Below are 20579 nucleotides of genomic sequence, written 5' to 3'. Positions count from 1 at the left end.
ATAAAACATACTTAAAAAATCAAACCAGCCCAACCCAGGAATACACTATTTCAAATTTTGGATCGGATGGTTTTTCCTCCCAAAACTAAACCAGTCCAACCCGCGAACTCCCCTCTTAAAAGTAATATCATAAAGATACGGCAAAATAACAGGTTTGATGCGAAATATAACATATAATATACAAAAAATTAACAATTAGGAAGGAAAAAAATCAATTATGTTTGCACCACATGAAATAGTAAAAAAAATTGAATTAAATTTAACTAATTAGTATTATTAAAAAAACTAATTGATAATAGATTAATTCAATATTTTATGTATATAAAAAAGTATTAATATTTGTGTATACGGTTCGGTTTGATTTTAAAAAAGGAATTCAATATCATATCCAATTCGGTGATTTTTACAATAGTTTATCAAAATACATCCAATAATTCTGTTTTGTGCGGGTCTTTTTTGTTGGATAGGTTTACTTATTATTTTAGATCAGTTTGAAAGTGAACACCCCTACGTTGAATATGAATTCCTCTGGTAGAGAGAGCTTATGAAAAACCAACAAAAAATAACTCAAGATAAGAGATGACTTACCATTAACTCCACAATGCACACATGGATCCGCCATGAATATCGTAATTTGAGATAAGGTGAATGAGCAGAAGCAATTTAACTAGTTAGACTTGAATTTAGTAGAAGAGGTGTAATATTTATTGTTCGACCATGTCATAAACAAGAGTACCGGCGCGAGCCTATAGAAAATCAAAAAGAAAGTTATGTGATAATATTAAAAAGTTTCATAAAACGAGTCAAATGAATAAATGAAATACCAAAAGTTTTACACCTCCTTTTTTTGGTTGAATACCTTTGTGTTAATCTTGATAGGTTTTTGTACACACCAATATACAACCTGACACAGGGAGTATTTTTTAAGGAAGCAACTTTTGATATTTGGTCAAACTCTCGCTAAAATCTTTATTTGCTCTCTATCCCCGACTCCCTATAACTTCCCATCTCTAAATGTTGATTTTTATTGTCTTTTTTATTTAGTATCTAGTTTGCTACACTGTCATTTATATTTTATAAATTAAATAGTTAGGAATACTCGAGTTTGATTATTGACGGAAAAAATATTTATTCACTTTACTTATTCATATGGTTAAGATATAATTTAGGCAATTTCTATGGTACGCTCAATAAAATTGAGTGTACCGGTACATCCATATGTTAAATAAATAGTTTAATGAATTATTTTTTTTAGAAAAAATTTATTTTCTATTGGTTACAATTATAATAATTATATTTTATTTCTCAAAAGTGTCGGCAAATCAAAATTCAAATTTTTTTAATTTTTAATACCCATAATAGTGAATATTAATTATTTTTTTTTTGGATAAAATGTTAAAAAATTAGTATGATTCTTATAAAGGATGAAATGACGTTTTTTCTTATAAAATAATTTTTTCTAAAACATAAAAAATGATAAATATCTCTTTATTACATAAAAATGATCGATAACTTATTGATTTATGAAATAGGTGTACTGGTACACTTTAATTTAAAGGTGTACCATAGAAACTCCCTATAATTTATATTTACCAAAATGGAAAACATTACCAAGAAAAAGGATGGGCACGTTGCCCAAACCAATAGACAAACGCCACTTGTAATATTAAGGCTATTTGCTGAGTATTTAGCCTAAGCATAAGGACTAGCCGCATAATCGAATCAATATTATATTACATTTTTGGTGTCGTAAATTAACTTTTTATTTAACTTTGATCAATTAGGTTTTTTTTTTTTTTACCCCTTAAATCAGACCGCTCAACAGGGGCCTACGGACTGCCTATTTAATGCCTAACTCGACTCAATTCGTTTAAATAAAAAGGTCAGGTTCAAAAAATTTATAAAGCATATTTAATTAAACAGACCAGACTAAAGCTTACCAAAAAGCCTATTAAGCATTTTATATAGAATTTATCTTCCATTATTGATATTGTTGAAGTTATTTTCATAAATTCGAGTCTTCATATGATTTGGTTATTTGATAGTATATATATTGGTGTGATTAGAGTTCATCGGATTTTGTTATTTAGTAGCAAACCTATTTGTGTGCTTCAAGCCTTCATAAATTTTGGTCTATTTAGTAGTAGGTTTATAGGTGTTGCTAGACCTTAATGTAAAATATGCATTGAAATAAGCTTTCGAACTTCATCAGACCTTTGAAAAGGTCAGATCGTGCCTTAAAAATTAGTCTATGATGAATAATAGGCCAAACTCAGACCTATTTTTTTTTAAGTAGACCGAATTTAGGCCTTACAAAGTCCGCCCCGACTAGACTATTTCCACCCGTAGTTACAAATGTTAACTTCAAAAGTATTGAAAATCAAGCAAATTGAATAAGATATTAATTTTAGAAGCTACTTTTTTAGTAGCTTCTAAAAAGTTGTTATGGTCCTAAAAAAAAAGTTGTAATGGTGGTACTATTTTTTATTTATTTTTAACTATATTAAAGTTGTAACTTTTTGTCCTCAAGCCCTCACTCAACTGAAAAAAAAAAAAAATCAAAATTGTTAAGTTGGACATCAAGATTGAGGTTTGACTCTCAGCTCCTCCACTTACGTGTAAGTTTTCAATGACCATTTTCATTATGTCTATCTACTTATATAAAAGTTGTAACAAAGGGTTTGTTTGTTTCGAGCTTTTTGGTGGGGAGAGGAGGGGAGGGCAGATAATATTTTTAATTTGACATTTTTTATTATTTTTTAGAAGGGGAGGCGAGGGGAGAAAATCCCCTCAGAGTCATTTATTGCTTCTCCCAAATTGGAGTTTTTTTGAGAGGGAGGAAAGGTGTGCAATTAATTTAACATTAAAACTTAAATTTATTCTAACTTAAATTTTAGATCAAATGCATCTAAAAGTCCTTTAAGTTTTTCGTTTTTTTTAAAGTGGTCCTTTAAGTTTCAAAAGTCCCAAACAAATCATTTGACTTTTTGAATCGTTTCGAACAAGTCCTTTTAGAGGATGATGGTGATGATTCAGATGATAGCAACAAAGAGCATTAACCACCATTCGCCATGCCTAAAAAGATGACTGATTTTAAGTGGGTGTTAGGAGCCAGATTTGGTACCAAAGATGAGTTCAAGGAAGCAACTACCAACTATGCTATCTACAATGCGAGACTAAAATGACTTGTTTGAGACTTTTGAAGCTTAAAGGACCACTTTGGGAAAAACGAAAAACTTAAAGGATCTTCAGATGCATTTGACCTAAATTTTAAGGACAAAAAAGTAGATTAATTTAAAAAATTCCTGCCCTTCCCTTGTGAACCAAACATGTTTTTAATCAAAATTCCTCTCTTCCCCTCCCCTTCCTCTTTTGAACTAAACATATATTTAATTAAAATTAAGATATCTTCCTTTCCCTCCCCTTCCTTCCCCTCCACACCATTAAAATCTTTCATCTTCCCTCACATCCGTTGAACCAAACAGATCCTAAATGATTGGTTGAAGCATTAATAAACTTCACAAATTAATCGGGAGGCATATTGAATTTTAGTGGGAATATTAAAAGGATTGTTAATTAAGATTGAAATATATATTTTTGTAATAAAAACATAACAAAAGATTATTAAACTTGCATATGTACCTTTGAGTAATTTCATTGTTTAATTATAGGAACACTAGCGAAAATACAGGCACTCACGTGTCCTTCTTTCCGCTCTTTTTATTGCGTTAACGTTTAAAAATTATGAATGGTGTTTTTTTTATGAAATTTTGATTTTGATTAAAACTAAAAAAATAAATGTTTGTTGCTTTCAATTTATAACAAACCAAATAATATAATAAAAAAATATAAATTCTTTTTTTAATGACACCAACAACAATCTTTATTATAAAAAAGTTGTTTAAGGGGATAATTGAGATAATGAAAAAGTAAGTATTAATATACTCATCTAGTTTGTTACACTTTTTAAATGATAAGGGGAAAATATATATATATATATATATATATATATATATATATATATATATATTCATATCGTGTTTGTTACAATTGTTTAATATTTAATATTATTCTTATCTATAAAAAAAAATATTATTCTTATCTATTTGTTACATGTGTTGTTTGTATTTAAAATTGAGGGCACTTTTGAAAAGAAAAATTCAACCCAAAATAATTGAAAATGATAGTTTTGTTTATATATAGTATAGATAACAAAAAATAATAGATCTCCAAAAAATTTAGCAATGCCATTAAGTAATTTCACTATTTAAATTTTAAAAAATTATAAGAAAAAAAATCTAAAAGTCAAATGGTTTTCAACTAAATATGAGACTAAATACATTTGAACTTTTGGATTCAATATCAGACTAAATACATTTGAACTAAATAATAGAAAATTTAAGCCATATACACAATACTTTTAATTCTTTTAACGCAATATACTTAATGACATTTAATATTCATAAAACAGAAGCATTTACTTTATTAATTTTTTAAATTTTTGTTTTTCTTACAAATTTATTTATTTTTTGTTGATGCAGAGTAGCCACTGATTCTTAGGTGTGCTTTAGAAAAGCTTTGTTTCGAGACATATAATCTAAATGAGAGTAATATTACTACCACTCTCTTTGAACACTTTCTCTAATACTCATTCTCTTATTGGTTTAAATCATTGTGGGTCTACACTTTGAAAATTGAACCCTCACAAAATGGTGGCACATACATTGATTTCATCCAATAAATAAGTGAGTATTATAGAGAATGTTAAAAAGTGGATGTTGTTAGTATTCCTCATCTAAATGAATATGCAAATATAATTTGAGTTGTAAATTTATAGATCAATAATGATTACTTTAACATGTACACCAAATCGTTCAAGTAAGAAAACAATAATTTATCATCTTTATAAGGATTTTTGTTTTCGACTCCGTGATTAACTAAACCTATAAATTAAAACAAAATATTATGGGAGTTTGCAAGATTGGGTGTTTGCGACTAAATTCAAAAGGGTTTTGATAGAGTTTTGACGACGACTAGGAGTCTTTAAATCCTCTTTATGTCTTAGTTGAATTAGCACATATTCCTAGACCAAATACTTTCTAAAGTATATACTCTCGACGTCTAATAAAGTAAGACATATTCGCGCTGCAATTGCACAGACGCCTTCGTGAAATATTGCTTCTCTAATTCCTGTAGGGATTGATATCCTCACAAGTGTTTGAGAAAGTTAAATCTAGTCATACAAGAGGAATTCACGATTCCTTGGCTAACATATCTAGTAAATTGTATATAAAGATTCCGATCAGAAAGGCGAACTTAATCAAGATCGCGGGAACCGAAAAGCATTAAATAAGCATAATTCAAATAGTATTGATAAAAGAAATTATAATTGATGACAAGTCATCTTACGCTATTCTTAGCATGTTTTTCAGTCAATTTCAGTAGGTTTTACCAGCAAAGCAGAAAAGTATTAGATTAATTGTCTACGATTTCGAGATGTTTGTAATGTTTTCTATATTTGAGTCTGTAATTCTATTCTTCCCTAAACATAGCAATTTTAGGGTGTTTTTGAAGTAATTCACAAAGAAATCAAGCAAATCAGGCAAAGCAAGAAATCCAAAGATTTATGTGAACCTCGGGAAGGTGAAGAATGAGGGTTCAAGTCGCCTCAAAAGACTTTACAAAGGGAGGAATTCTGTTCCCAAGTTCTAAGACATCTTACATTGTAGAAAACACCTCAACATGTGAAGAAAACAGGTAAAACAACACTGAAAATGCACTGAAGCGCCCAGGCGCACCACAGGGGGCTAGGCTCCCCTTTGCAAATACACTAAAGCGCCTGGCAGACACATGCGCCAGGCACCCCTTTTCTTGCGAAAAAAAGACACTTTTCTTGACTTTTTCGCCACTGGAAGTCCATGTTTTTAGCCCAAGTTAGGTGAAAACTTTCTTCATTCATAATTTCTCGTTCAGAACTGGAGCAGTTCAAGAGGAAGGCGATTCTAGGCGACAAGGAGGAGTTCTATCTTCTCCTATCTTTTATAGGGTATGTTTTTATCTTTTTGTATTTTGTCTTAATTATCACGTGTAACTAGATATTTATAGGCTACGGTTCTAAGATGAATCTGGATTTTATTTGTTGGATAATTATTTAATTTAATATCGTTTATTTTAGTATATTTTCTGTTTGCTATTAAGTTTTATTAGGATTAATTTATTTTGGAGAAGTGCAACCCTATATTATGTACTTAGGTTGTGACATGACCTAACTTTGCTATTACTATCTGGATGCTTATATCATGACATTTATATCTTTATATTAATAACTACCTGTCTAGAAAGTAAATGATTAATAACTAGACGAAAGATACCGAAAGCGAGTTCACCCTAGTAGTAAATACTTAGGAGGTGACATTACTAATACTGAGTAAAATATGTTGAACCTAGGATGTAACTAGTTATTAATTAGGGAAACAAGCACCAAGGGGAGTGAGCCTAATAGGACCATTATCCTCGACCTCTTGGTAAGGTAGACGCTGATAGGGCTACCCGTTTATAGAACTACTAAGGGGAGAAGGATAATGAGCAATGAGTGTCCTAAGATTCATAGATGGGAAGTCCTTAAAAAGCATTGGCCTTCATTGCCTTTGGAAACCTAGGAACGCCAATTTAAGTTTATGTTTTAATTACTTTTGAATTAGCAAGACCCTGCACGTAAGGATCACCATGCGATCAACAGGTGTTGTTAGCCATCAGAGGGATAAACCTAGATCAACCGAGATAGTATAGACCCTGCACGTAAGGATCACTGTGCGATTAGCAGGTGCAGCTTGACAATCGACTAGGTTAAAACGTCCTAACGAACTCATCACTTGTATAACCTACTTAAGATAACTAAATGCGACATGAATGTTATTGAAATTAAACAAAATAAATAGAGGGATCCAAAGAATCCTAACCGCTGCTTACTTTTCTGCAATCAAACCAGGTAACTTGCACTGTTGCAAACAAATAAAAATTACAATCTCTAAACCTTAACTATTTTATTTTATATCGTCAACTTAAAATAAGTAACACGAGTTGTTTAGATGAAACGACAATTGTTGTGGATATTATACTCTACTTATCATTTTATTACTTGATAAACGATTTGGTACACCTGTCTAATCCGACCATCAATAATGCACTTGTAGAAAAAGAAAACAAACACTAGAGGTTCATCTGTAAACTCAAATCTAAAGTGTTTAGTTAGTCATGGTAACCGAATACATTATCAAAGATATGGAAGTCAAGTTAAAAAACAAGAAGATACATGGAGAATAGTAGAACAAGAGAAAGTGCTCTTGAGTGCTAAATCCTGTCTATTCTTATCTCTTGCACTGAGTATGCAATAAAGTGAAAGACTAGAGGATTGTCTCATTTCTAAGAAAGTAGGGGATACACTAAAAACGCATCATGAAGGAACATATAATGTCAAATAAGCAAGAATTGCCATGGGTGTAAGAAAGTGTGGTATATTCTCAATGGAAGAAGGTATAACCATTGATGATATATTTTTCAGATCATAACCATTGTGAATGGCTTGAGAACACTTGAGACGATCTATTCAACACATGACATAATCAGAAAGATTCCTCATATTTCTTCCTAGTACTATGAGACCTATGGTAACTTCAATAACTCTACCCAATAATCTTAAGACAATGGGAATGGATAAACTAATTGGAGCTATAAGATCTATGATGATCGACAAATATGTCGTTATTACCTTGCATTTATCTTCCATTACATTTGATCCTCGAGTCTATGCAAATCATATTTAACCCATGTTTAATCTAATTAGTTTTTAATAGTTTTAAGAATCTTTATTCAATTTTTATGTTTATTTGAATTTTAGAAACCTTTCATTCTTTCTAGTGTTGGTTTGAATGACAGGTCGTGTGAAGATGTTCATAGGTATAACGTTGGGGAGCATGCTGACGATGTAAGAAGTTGTAGCGTTGGAAATGAGTCTAGAGCTATAATGTTGAAGATCTCTCAGTACGGGTCATACAAATGTACGACCTTGGGTCCATTATTTGCAAGTCTTAAGGACTAAGTTTACATGAGTTGGCTCTAGGGAGTATGGTACAAGAAAGAAGGAATATGATGATTCTAAGAGATAAGGCTGACAACTTAGAGGAAAAAGTATTGAAGGATACTTCCCGACAATGTAGCAAGCTACATCTTTGCGAAGAATTAGACTTGGTTTATTAGATATACACTAAAGTGGGATCAGAACATCTTGTGCATGGAGAGGAATATAAGGGAGCCTCAAATAATACACCAAAGAGATAACGTATATTCCTATTCTTAATGGTGAAGGCAATGACTAGAGCTGTCAAAACGGGCGGCCCAGCCCGTTTAGGCCCGGCCCGGCCGGGCCAAGGGCTTTTAAGGGCCGGGCTAAAAAGCCAGGTTTAAATATGGGCTGCAAAAAATGAGCCCGAGCCCGGCCCTATACGGGCTCCCGGGCTAACGGGCTGGCCCTGGCCCGTATTTTTTTTCCCTTTTCCATTCTTTTAAGTACGGAACATACATAAATATGCCGGGCTAACGGGCCAGCCCGGGCCCGTATCAGTCTCTCACACACACAGACCACAAAAAAAAAAAAAAAACAGTTGTATTTTTTGCGGGCTTCCGGGAAGCCCGGATGGGCTAGCCCTAACGGGCCAAGGGCTTTTACGGGCCGGGCTAAAAAGCCCTCTTCAATTTCGGGCTCCAATTATTCGGCCCAAGCCCTACATTTTATTCGGGCTTTCGGGCCGGCCCTTACGGCCCGGCCCATTTTGACAGCTCTAGCAATGACCATGACACAAAAAAAGACCCAAAAGACACCAAAGGATAAAAAACGACTTCATTTGTAAGGTGTGCTAGTGGTGGGTTGTGCTTAATAGAATAGAGATTGGAGGCTGCAACCTCTAATCAACTCTAGACACCAACTTTGAGATTCAAATCATTCTTCTTCATCTCATACCTTCATACATTTCATCTTGAAAGCATAGTAGTTAGAATCTTCATTATAATTTCTCTTTTGTAAACTATAATCTTATGCATTTATGTTTTTATCTCTTATCTTTTTCCAAAAATACAGAGAATGCTAAAAAGAAGAAGTATATGCTAGCCATATAGGATGATCCTGAAGTTCCAGAACATGGTCAAGATGAAGAAGCCAACTTGTGCATCAATATTGATTTTGATGATAATAAGACTCTTGAGGTAAACATTCTTAATGTTGTCATTTTCATGAGCAACTTGAAAATGATTTTGAAAACCTTAGAAACGATATATTTTTTACAAACAAAATGTCTCTCCTTTCAAAAAGAGATTGATGACTTAAAGCAAGAAAAAGAAAAACTTCAAACCTTAAATGATATTTCAAAGAAAATTGTTCAAAGTTTACAAGACTCTTTTTTTCAACTTGAACTGAGAATCAAAAAAGGTTTTCTAAGATTCAATCAAAAAGGCAACCTTCAAAAACCTTTCATTTGTAAAGAGAAAATGTTATTTTGAAAAATGAAGTTAAAGTCTTAAACTTGACATAATTTATTTTTTTCCGAAGTAAACTATTACATTTAAAAATATTGTTGTATCTCAATCAGGAATGATTAATAAAACTGATATTTATTTTGATTATTGTTAGGGTTAAATATTGTTAGGGTTAAATCATCTTTGGAACATAAGGACAAGACACAAATCAAAGGCAAATGTTCAACTGATTTTTCTAGTAATGATCAATCAACTCCCCTCCTTTTCCAAATTATAACTTCGGACAATCACCTCTTGAAATTTGTGAAACATAAGAACAACCTGATTTTGTCAAACGTCGTTCAGTTTACCCCCTCCATCAGTTTTCTTCGCGAGTTAAGATGATATGTTGCATTGCCACATATGTAGAAAGGACATGCTATGTCATACGTTTTTTTTCTTTCAAAAAAATAAAATAAAATCTGGATATTTTAACACACACCTTCGCACATTGTAATATTCACTTTTTTTTTTTTACAAAATAAAATAGTTGGAAACTTAACCACTACAACAACTTCCAATCTTTTAATAATATTCACTCTTTGATTAAACTTATAAAAAATATAATAAAATTGAATGTACCTTTTCTTTTTTGAAAGTTGCTTGTTTCTCTTTTAAAATTGCTCATTTCTTTGACCCAATGAGAATTAACTCACTCTTGATAATTTCAATCACTTTTTAAATCGAATCAATCAATTTATAAAATGTTAGCGGGAGTTAACCCACACTCAAAATGAACCTTTTTAAGAGAAATATAATTTTCTTATGGTGACAACTAGGGTACCCATGGAAGAATGGTGGGTAATTTACCCCAACCAATACATATTTTTAAGTGGTATCTATAAACTATCTTGATCCAACCAATAAATTGCTCATTTTCATTGGTTGGTGTGTAAATTATCCACCATTCTTTAAAGATAATCTAGAAAAAACCTTTTCTTATTTTTTTCACTTTTTTTTATTTTTTGAGGGAAGTTATTTTTTTCACTTTTTTTATTTTTTGAGGGAAGTTATTTTTTTCACTTTGAAATGCACCTTCATACACATTTTAGCCACAAGAGGAATTGACCGTATGCATATGCATGAATGAGAGATGAGTTTGATTCCTAATCCTAATTCTAAATCATCTTCATCTTCATTTTGCATAAAATGGCCATGGGATTCTTTAAACCCTAACCCTAAAATTTCCCAAACCCCTAACCCCTGCAATTTCGAACCTCCATGGTTATTCAAGTCTCTCCAAAACCTTGGATCATTCGCTTTCAATTTCGCTAACTCTATTTCAAATTCTTCAATTTCTCAAACTCCTAATTCATCTAAACCAGATCAGAAATTGAATTTGACATGGAACAAGAAGGAAGAAAAAGCTTCCGGTGGTGCCAAGCAGGCGGAGGCGGAGCAGCGAGCGTTTGCTGCTGCTCTGGAAAGTGGGAAGGAAGCTACATTGCTCGAATTTTACTCGCCGAAATGTAGGCTCTGTAATTCTTTGCTTGGTTTTGTTTTGGAGATGGAGACGCGGAACGCGCAATGGCTTAATGTTGTTATGGCTGATGCTGAGAATCAGAAGTGGTTACCAGAGGTATCTTATTTTCATATACTTTAGGGACTAAATTGACGAATTTTGTATAGTTTAGGGATTCTTTAGTATATTTTTACAGTTCAGGACTAAATTGGTGACATGTTGATAGTTTAGGGACTAAATTAATGGTTTATTCTTGTATGTCTGTCATGTTTAACAATAGGGCCACTGTTAATAAGGGCTTCAGCCTCGGCATTCGGATTTGTCCTCCAATTTTTATTGAATGTAGATGGGCCTGTTTGGATTGGCTTATTTGAGTTTATCCGTTGGCATAAGTTTTGTGAGACTGTCTAGGAGAACTTATGAAAACTGGTTATGACAATTTTTCAAAAGCTTTTTTCAGCTTATTTATATAAGTTCTCTAATATAGATTATAGCTTATAAAAAAACTTTTTTTTTTTAAAGAAAGCTTATAAAAACAACTTATAGCATATACAAGAAAAATTTAACTTTCTTTTATCCTTTGCTATAGAAAGAGCTTATGCATAAGCGGTTATCATAATAAGCACCTGTGCTATAAGCTGCTTATCGAAACTGACATATACAAAATTTTCACTGGTATTAGGTCTTGTTTGAATACAACTGAATTGAATGCTTATAAATGTTCATGTATAAGCTATTTCTATTACAGAAGATAAAATAAGGTCGAATTGTTTTTATACAAGTTATAAGTTGTTTTTATAAGCTATCCTAGAGATATATGTAAATAAGTTGAAAACAGGTTATGGAAATGTCATAATTTGTTTTCATAAACTCTCTCAAACAGTTTTTCAAAAGCTTATGACGGTAGGTAAAATCAAATAAGTCAATCCAAATAGGCCCCGAGAATATTCCTATAGTGAAATCCCACTTGTACGACCTGATACATGGATCCAAATCTCCATCGATTTGTGATCGATTATCTTTGAGACTCTTTGCAGGTTTCTCATCTCTTACATAAGTTGCAGTTTCTTGGTCTTGAGTAAAGCCTAGGGAGTCTTCAAAACTACAAACTGTTGTGGATTATATGTCATTTAGCAACCATAGTAGTCAATAGCGCGCTATAGAGGCATAGCGGCAAGAAACCGCTACGGTGGCTGTCGTATCGTAGCGGCACGGTTCAAGATAGAGGCCGCTATAGCTTCTATAGCAGGTAGTGGCACGGTTCAAGATAGCGGCTGCTATAGCTGCTATTGGATTTTAACAGGAAAATCCCATATTGACCCTAATTTTATAACCATTTTAAGGGGCATTTTGTGGATTTCGTATAAACCCTAGCATTTTCCTAACTCTTTCTTCTCTGCTGCAAAACACACAAAACATGATCTGCAAACTAATTGGTAAACCCTCACAAGAATTGCAAACCAATTGCCATCGCTGATTGCACCGCTGCCATCATCTCCCACTGTTCATGTTCCGTCTATCTTCCTCTATTCTTTGTTCTCCTTATAGTTCCTCTGTTCTTTGGTCTTTTGGATTTAATGTTTTGATTAAGACTTGTGAAATTTTGTTGGAGACTTGAAAGCTTTCATAAGTTTATTTATTTCCTTGACATTTTTGGTATTTGGATTTGAATGTAATGTTTTGTGGATTTGAGTGTTTTGACTTATGAATGTTTCATGAGATTTGAATGTTATATTTAATTTTATATTAAATATATGTTTGTTTATACTTTATAGTATTATTCAATTGCGGTCTTTCTGTTACACGCTATCCCGCTGTTGGGGTCGGCCATTATCCAGAGTTGACTGCTGTGTTAGCAACACACAAGAGATGCATAGAGAAAAGGAGATCTGAAACACAGTCAATAGAGTGTTGTTCTTCTTCTTCTGGCAAGAAACTAGAAAAGTAGAATATAATTAACTTACAAAAGTTAAGAAAAACTTAACTCTTCCTAGTTGCAACAATCAAACCTCTTTCTAATAACTGACATCCCAATTAGAAAAAAACTCATATCAACTGGAATAGGTCTAATACTAGCTGTTAGGATACATGAGAAATATCTTAATAATATTAAGACTGTATCTTTCAGAATATGTTACAGTATTGTAGGTGATCTCTTATAGTGTGTTTGTTTTGAGGTATGCAAATATATATTACTAGGAAAGTAAGATTGAGGTTTAAAAAAGTATTAGGGGTATAATGGATTGCAAGAATATTTTTTTCTTGGTGTTTTCTCTTTTTCAATGGAAGATAAAGTACATATTTAGAATAACATGTAGTAGTGGCATGGAAAATATCTATGCAGCCTTCCTACGGTAGCATGAATAATGGTACTTGCATGTCAATCCAAAATCAACATCCAAGGCCAAAAAGTATTGTAATTGATTCCGACTTGCATGGTTGGTGGCATGGTTTCCACAATCACCCTAAATCATTAAGCCTAGTCTTTTGGGGTTTCTTCTTGAAAAAGCTCAAGCTAGTACTCCTTGATATTCTTCCAGCACCTTATATGAAATTGTGAATTCTGTTATCTTTCAATTCCCTGTTTACGAATACTTTTAGATATATGTTATTTAGTCTCCTTTGGAGAGTTCATTCTACTAATCTGCTCATTGTGAATTCTTGCTGAACTATAATTAATTTTTGTTACTGCAGCTCCTTAATTATGATGTTAGTTATGTCCCCTGCTTTGTGCTTATTGACAACAAAGGAAGGGCCCTGGCTAAGTCGGGTGTCCCACATAGTCGTCTACATGTTATAGCTGGACTCTCGCATCTTCTCAAAATGAAGCGTCCTCAACAAAGTTAATGGATGGTGGGCATGAAAACCAACATTTGTTTGCGGTACTGTTCTATGATCTTAAGTTGCACTTCTTTATATATATGGTGTTGAGTCTGTTTTAATTGAGATGGGACTTCTTCTGCTTGTTGGAATTTGTCCCATATGTAAGGTTTGCTTCGAGTAAGAAACATATTGTATGACTGTCCTTGCAATCGTCCCTTCTTTAGATTCAACGTGTGGTTGAATCATATGTTCATATTTTTTATATAAACTGTTGATCATTCCTTTTCCTCCTTGCCTTCTTTCTCATTTCTTTTAATTGTAATCCCTGTTTATTTCTATTGTTACTTTCTGTTCTAGAATGTTGGCATCATCACCTTCAATGTTTTAGTTACTCACTATTGTACTGCACAGTCATAGCATGCTTTAGGTGCAAAGATGTTAGTTAACTTATTCGTCAATTCGATTGTTGGCCCAAGAATATAGATGTTGTCCATCTAAATCCTAAGTAGTCAATTCGTTCTAGTTATGCGAATTAATCCTATATCGATAATAGCTACTGTCCAATATAACATACGAAGAAATATAGCAAAACCTTTGATGAGATGAATAAGGAATAATAGTAAAAAAGAAATCAAAGGAATTCATAATCAAGTAATATAGAGACTGAGTCACGATATGGGTCTGAAATGGATTATTTAACAATTACTAAATTAATAAAGTTCTTATGTTGTTTAAAAAATTGAAAGGGGCACTGGAACAATATCAAGTAAGCAGCAAGAGAATTAAAGGCAATAAAGAGCTTAGAACCCAGGAAGAACAGTAAACATACAAGTAGTCAATTATGGTTAAACCTAAAGTTTCTAGTTTCACTTATATTTATTATAGATTGCTTAGTTAGAGATAACTTTTGCCTTCAAAGTCACTTCCTCCTACTAATCTTATAATTAAACAGTGGTGATGAATCTCGTGATGTGCAAAAGGCATGTCACCGACACGATTTACATGCAAAAGGCATGTCACCGACACAATTTACATTATTCAGTTGGAGAATAAATCATGACAGTGCTTTAAGCTTGAAGCAGAGTTAAAAATATCAAACGGCACATGACTTAAACAACACTTAATTCATATAACATAATAAAACAAAGATAACAAACAGCCTTCTTTTAGTTGCATTCGTGATCTTACTATGATCAACAATAATGCACGACTCTTGGCTACATCACACGAGGGGTACATAAAACTGATAGTGATCTCACACTCAAACAACTGACCACAGAAAACTTAGAAGAAAAATGCAATAATCAAACATAGTACATAACTTGCCAATGCTAAAACCCATGAAGCTACCTAATGCTAACCATTATGGCAGCACTTGTAGCTGATATACACTTCCATTGTGCGGTGACAATCTGGACACTTAATAAAGTCTGGGATTTTTCCATCAACATTAGGAATCTCAAGGTGAGAGCAAATATGAACAGAACTAGCAATCGTGTTATGATACTCTCTAAATGAGTGTTCAAAGCCCTTGGTGCTCACATCACCTTTCCATGTGCCAAACTCTGCAAATGTCTTCAAAACTGTAGTCCCATGACCAACAGCAATCACAATAGAACCTTTGGTTACAATTGCCCACCCTGACTCATTTTTGTAAGAAAGCAATTTCTCAACCTGTTGTGTAACAGAGTTTGTTTTCTCATGCATCTTGGTCACAAACAAACTCTCTACCTTTTTCCAAAAGGTGTTAACCACATTTTGTTGTTGAGACTCCAAGCAAATCAACTCAATGGAAGTGTTTGTCTGCTTAATAGTGGCATCATTTACCAGGGCACCAAAATACTTTGTGAATTGTTGAATCCATTCCTTATCTTTACCTCCACAAATGATGACAATGTCATCCTCCCTCTTCATTTTTCAAAGGAAATTTATTAGTCACGTTTTTTTTTTTCTTTCTCAATTTAAACTTGTCAACAATAAAGAGAATGGACAGTATATTAAACTTCTAGAAATAATATGCACTGGATATGTAAAAAAGCTTTGTCACAAACATAATTATGTTTCACAATATAGGTAAATATTACTCTGGATTTAGGTAAATATTACATGATGTTATATTATCAGATATAGTTAAATGTCTCTATATAAGATTTTTTATACTATTGTCTCTATATAAGATTTTTTTATACTATTATTAGTACATGGTAATTAAATTCATAAAAATTATCATGATATGTAAGAGTTTTCATTGTAATAAGAGATTTTATAAAATTTACGACCAACCAAACACTTACCCACTTAATCTTTATATCAATGCCAACCAGCACGGAATCAACCCACATTAGTTCTTGGGTCATTGATTCTTCTTTGGTTTTGGTGAAAGGGAATCCCTTTACTCCCCAAACATGAATCATATGAAATGCATTCTGATGCAGAATCTTTCCTTGTGTACTCAACACAACAACCAAAGGATTCAGCTTGAAATGCAACTCCTCCTTTATGAACCTGATGCCTTTTATGGTTGCAAAGTGATGTAACACATACCATGGCATCTTAGACTTCAAGGAATCAAACTTCTTCCTCCCCCTATCATTCCATTCCTCCACAATAGGAATCCACACAATCTGGTGTTGGCTTCCTGTTTTCTGGATATGATCATAAATTCGAATCATAGTTGAGATGTCTTCTTGGCAGATGTCCAAGGTTGAAATGAACAAGAAAACGTCCTTCTTTTTCAACACATCAATATTAACCTGTTTAAATATAAAACATTCAAACCAAGCTAGATTAAAAAGTGAAGACAAAATGTACTCACTTTAATAACAAATGTATTTATTGTCATAATGTATAAAGTAATTAAGATATGATAAACACTAACCAGGGTTTTAGTGGAACCACAATAGATGGGTGTTTGTGGAGTATCTTTCCAGAAAATCAGCACCTTAAACACTTCCATAATTTCAGTTGGGGTTTGAAAGAGCTTTTTGAGTAACTTGTTATACTCTGCTTCATCTGAGAATTTAAAATAATTTCCTTCAGTATGGGAAGAAAATATAAATAAATAAAGTTTGATATAATGTTACAAGCTATAATTACCAATCTGTATAGTGATTTGTGACACATGCTTCCTCAATTTGCTGATTATGATGTTAATTTTTTGACCAAATTGAGATAAGTCCTGCCTCTCTTCCCTGTTAAAAAAAAGGTTAGTAACTATTATTGTATTAACTAATGTAGCTAACTTAGATTATGTAAAAGGTTTCAACAACAACAACAACATTAACAAGTATAACAATTATAGTTATAATAAGTAAACTTACGAATCAGTAGTGAGGCATTCAATCTGAGTAACAATTGCAACAATGGTGTTGATAACCCAATATACATCAACTGGGAATTGCTCCAAAGCTGGAGCAAGAGCTGGCACTTCCTTGATGTCGTGACGTGAGTTGAGCCTTTCTAACTCAATGATGATATCAATCACTTGCCATGTTGCTTTGATCAGATTGTTAACCTCCAAAATTGCATAGCGGTGTTTTTTGAGCGATTCAGGTTTGGTGAGTTGAGGCACTCTCTTCATTATGGCCAAAGATTTGGCAAGTGGTTCTGTTGGTAGATACTGTGATAGCAGCCAGAAGTCACCATATTCAAGAGCAAAAGCAGAAAGAGTGAGAACTCCTTTTGCAACCCATGAATAGTTTGACAGCTTGTTCAAGATTGCTAGTGTTGTTTTGTATGCAATTTCCTCACCTGGAGCCTTGCATGCCATCTGCCACCATCATACAATACCGTTATTCATATACAACGTGCACCAAACCTTTATATAAAGTTAAAAATATTACAGGGTAATCATATACAATCACCTCTAATTTTCCAATATTCATTCAACATTGTCATATTTTTCTCAATCTCTCTTTTCCTATCACGTCACCGATCTATCACATTACTCTCTCTATTTCTTTCTCTCTCAAGAGGTAGAGTGGGTGTTTCAGTGTCCAATATTATATTCGTGGGCTTATGATTTTCTTGTTTTTAATTATGTGCTTATTTGGGAAAGATCAAAAGTGTTTGAAGTCATTTTGAAGGAAAGAGAGGGTGAAACACAAACAAAAATATTGTTGTATACTTTATATGCAGGTATAGATTATTTTAGTTTGCCTAAGTTATTACATAAATAGCTTTCAAATCGACCATTTATATTTCTCTAAAAAATTCGACCATTTATATGATTTTTATGGAATCCTACTTCTCTAGAGTGAGTTGTAACTAAAGAAAAAAAGTTATGAGTCAATATTGTAACAAACTCATGATTTACACGGTGTGTAGCTCAATTGGTTTGAGCTCTAGAGTCAGTTGTTACTAAAGAAAAAAAGTTCACGAGTCAATGTTGTAACAAACTCATGGGATTACAGGGGGGTTGCGTAGTTCAATTGGGTTGAGCTAAGAGAAAAGAAGTTGGTGGTTTTGAGTTCAAATACGGACAAAAGAGTAAAAATATAATCTAACGAATTAATTACTAACATTTTTTTTTGCTCAAAGACACTCATGATTTATTTTTTTTGGTAGTGACTGTCATGATTTATAACAAAAGTACATACAATATCAACATTTGATAATTCTTTCACCAAAAGAAAATTTTAAAATTTGTTTCATTAATTTTTTTTTTTTTTTTTTAATGTTTGATATTCATTTTACGCTCTTAATTGAGTGATTCACTTTAAAAGAGCTTACATTCTTTTTGGATAGATTAATCTTGGTTGAAGAATATAATTGATTATCTTTAATAGAGAGATGAGTTTGTTATTAGTTTTTTTTTTTTTGTGAAAAGATGTATAAATTATTTTATGTTTGTTTATGATAATAAAAGTTTTTTTTTTTAATATAACCAGTTATAGAAAATGTTTTTCTAGATCGAAGCTACTTAGACTAATTTTCACTTGAAGCAATTTTTAATTTTTTTTCTTGCGATTCTAATTTCTCTTTTAAACTGTGATAAACAGGTGAAAACTACTGAAATTGATATTCTGTTTAAAAAAAGTGATTTTTTTATGAAAAAAAAAAACTATTACAAAATGGATACTTAGATTCACCACCCGTCCTACTTGTTACACACTTGCTTTAAAATAAGAATATGAAGAAAAATAAATAAATAAATAACAATTTCAAACGAGATGCTTCTAGAAAATAATTTTTGATGATTGATTTTTTATTTTATTTTTTAAAAAAGAATTTTTCATTATGGTAAACAAACACAATAATTACTGTTTTTGTAATCTCTTAATTATTAAATATCATTTTTTTTTACTTTTAACAAACACACATCCTCTCTCTCTCTCAAAAAAAAAAAAAACACACACATCCTCTAACAAAAACACACATTTTCTCTCTAAAGTTTTGAAAATAAATTAAAAATCAATTTTTTTTTTTTTTTTTTTTTTTTTTTATAATCTGTAACAATACCCAAAATCTCTCTTCAGTCACAGCTATGTTTTTTTCTTACATCCACAAGATTTGTACCAAAAATATAACTTAAAAATATCGAGTACGCTTTGAAGAGCTTAATCTTGGGATATATACGTACTTAGTACTGTTTGCCCTAACTTTTTTTTTTTTCTTTATACTTTTCTAAACTTTTAGCTAGCATATGGAAATGAAATATTAAGATAAAGACCTCAGAATTGATTTTCTTCAAAGTACACAGCGGTGAAGTGAAGTTAGCAGGGGGATTAATGTTGTCCAATTGCTCCACACTTGCTTGATATTCATGTCCCTACGTATAAACAAACAAGTTAACATTATTTAGTTAGAAGCAGTATACTATATAATAAAAAGAATGGAGAGATAGATGCAAATATACACATACTTGCACAAAGTTATCAACAACATGGGTTGAACGTGTAAGGATGTTGCCAGCAATGTTGAAAAGATATTCAGCATCAAACTTAGTGTCACTATGGACATGAGTTGAATAAATCTCTTCCAAAATGTGTTCATCAGACATGGTTAAAGGGTTATGGTCAATAATATCTCCATTTCCAATTTGAATAGGTGATGTCACTAGGCGAACCATATTGATTCAGAGAGAAAAAAAAGTGCACTAGAACTACTCTTGTGGGTTACTATGGTTTAGAAGCAAAGATTTTGCGTGCTTTGTGTGGTTGCTTTAGTGCCCTATTTATAGCCTTGAGAGCTGCAAGATTTTTCTTTTGTGGAAAGGTAATAGGTTTTTATTTATTTTTTCTCTTAGGATAAGCCTTTTAAGGAGGGGTGATTTATGGCTAATTTTTGACTCAAAATCATCCATCTAACTCCTTTTTTCTTTCCTTTTTATTGAAATAAGTGATTTTCACATCCATTTCGTTTTTTCTTTCGTGATTTCATTGTCTTAGTGCGACGTTGTGTTGTTCGCCGTCTTTGTGCAACGTTGTTTGTGTTTTTGTTTTGTTCATGTATTTGTTCGGTTCAGATTGTCAGATCAACTTAGATCCAGTGCAGATCCAATCAATGACTTTGGTGTCGTCAACATTGCAAATCCGGAGACATGAGTATTATGGAGACTTGAATATAGTCATATGTGTAGGCTTTTGTACTTTGCCGTTTTATGCAATTAACATGGATGTTGTGAGTTTGTTCGCAGATTCATCCTTTTTGTTTTTAGCAAATTTGCATTGTATCGATGTACTCTATTAATTTGAATGAATGAATATTATTTATTTTTGTAAAAAAA

General features: G+C 32.3%; 2 protein-coding genes across 2 annotated transcripts; one reads left to right on the top strand and one right to left on the bottom strand.

The window, feature by feature from the left end:
- The first annotated feature begins 10595 nt into the window (after window positions 1–10595).
- Window positions 10596–14208, top strand: LOC11421344 (uncharacterized). Its single transcript, XM_003590726.4, has 2 exons — window positions 10596–11146; window positions 13724–14208. The coding sequence occupies exons 1-2, from the start codon at window positions 10661–10663 to the stop codon at window positions 13874–13876; spliced, it is 639 nt and encodes a 212-aa protein (XP_003590774.1). The 5' UTR covers window positions 10596–10660; the 3' UTR covers window positions 13877–14208.
- Window positions 14209–14957: 749 nt separating this feature from the next.
- On the bottom strand, window positions 14958–20008 carry LOC25484441 (protein SIEVE ELEMENT OCCLUSION B). Its single transcript, XM_013613252.3, has 7 exons — window positions 19716–20008; window positions 19524–19622; window positions 17173–17621; window positions 16949–17043; window positions 16731–16864; window positions 16147–16605; window positions 14958–15760 (listed from the first exon to the last, which is right to left on the bottom strand). Exons 1-7 carry the CDS (start codon window positions 19920–19922, stop codon window positions 15209–15211), a joined length of 1995 nt encoding a protein of 664 aa, XP_013468706.1. The 5' UTR covers window positions 19923–20008; the 3' UTR covers window positions 14958–15208.
- Between the last annotated feature and the right edge of the window lie 571 nt (window positions 20009–20579).

This window comes from Medicago truncatula, chromosome 1 (genome assembly GCF_003473485.1).
Source record: "Medicago truncatula cultivar Jemalong A17 chromosome 1, MtrunA17r5.0-ANR, whole genome shotgun sequence".
Taxonomy (NCBI): domain Eukaryota; kingdom Viridiplantae; phylum Streptophyta; class Magnoliopsida; order Fabales; family Fabaceae; genus Medicago; species Medicago truncatula.
The sequence above is the reverse complement of the archived record's forward strand: the minus strand, read 5'-3'. Positions and strand labels throughout refer to the sequence as shown.

Excerpts from the sequence above, each read along its gene's own strand:
- LOC11421344 (XM_003590726.4), top strand. The coding sequence starts at position 10,661 with ATGAGTTTGATTCCTAATCCTAATTCTAAATCATCTTCATCTTCATTT. Across the intron at positions 11,147-13,723 it reads ATCAGAAGTGGTTACCAGAG|CTCCTTAATTATGATGTTAG; the intron begins GTATCTTATTTT and ends TTGTTACTGCAG.
- LOC25484441 (XM_013613252.3), bottom strand. The coding sequence starts at position 19,922 with ATGGTTCGCCTAGTGACATCACCTATTCAAATTGGAAATGGAGATATT. Across the intron at positions 16,606-16,730 it reads GTGGTTCCACTAAAACCCTG|GTTAATATTGATGTGTTGAA; the intron begins GTTAGTGTTTAT and ends ATATTTAAACAG. Across the intron at positions 15,761-16,146 it reads TTGATATAAAGATTAAGTGG|AGGGAGGATGACATTGTCAT; the intron begins GTAAGTGTTTGG and ends TGAAAAATGAAG.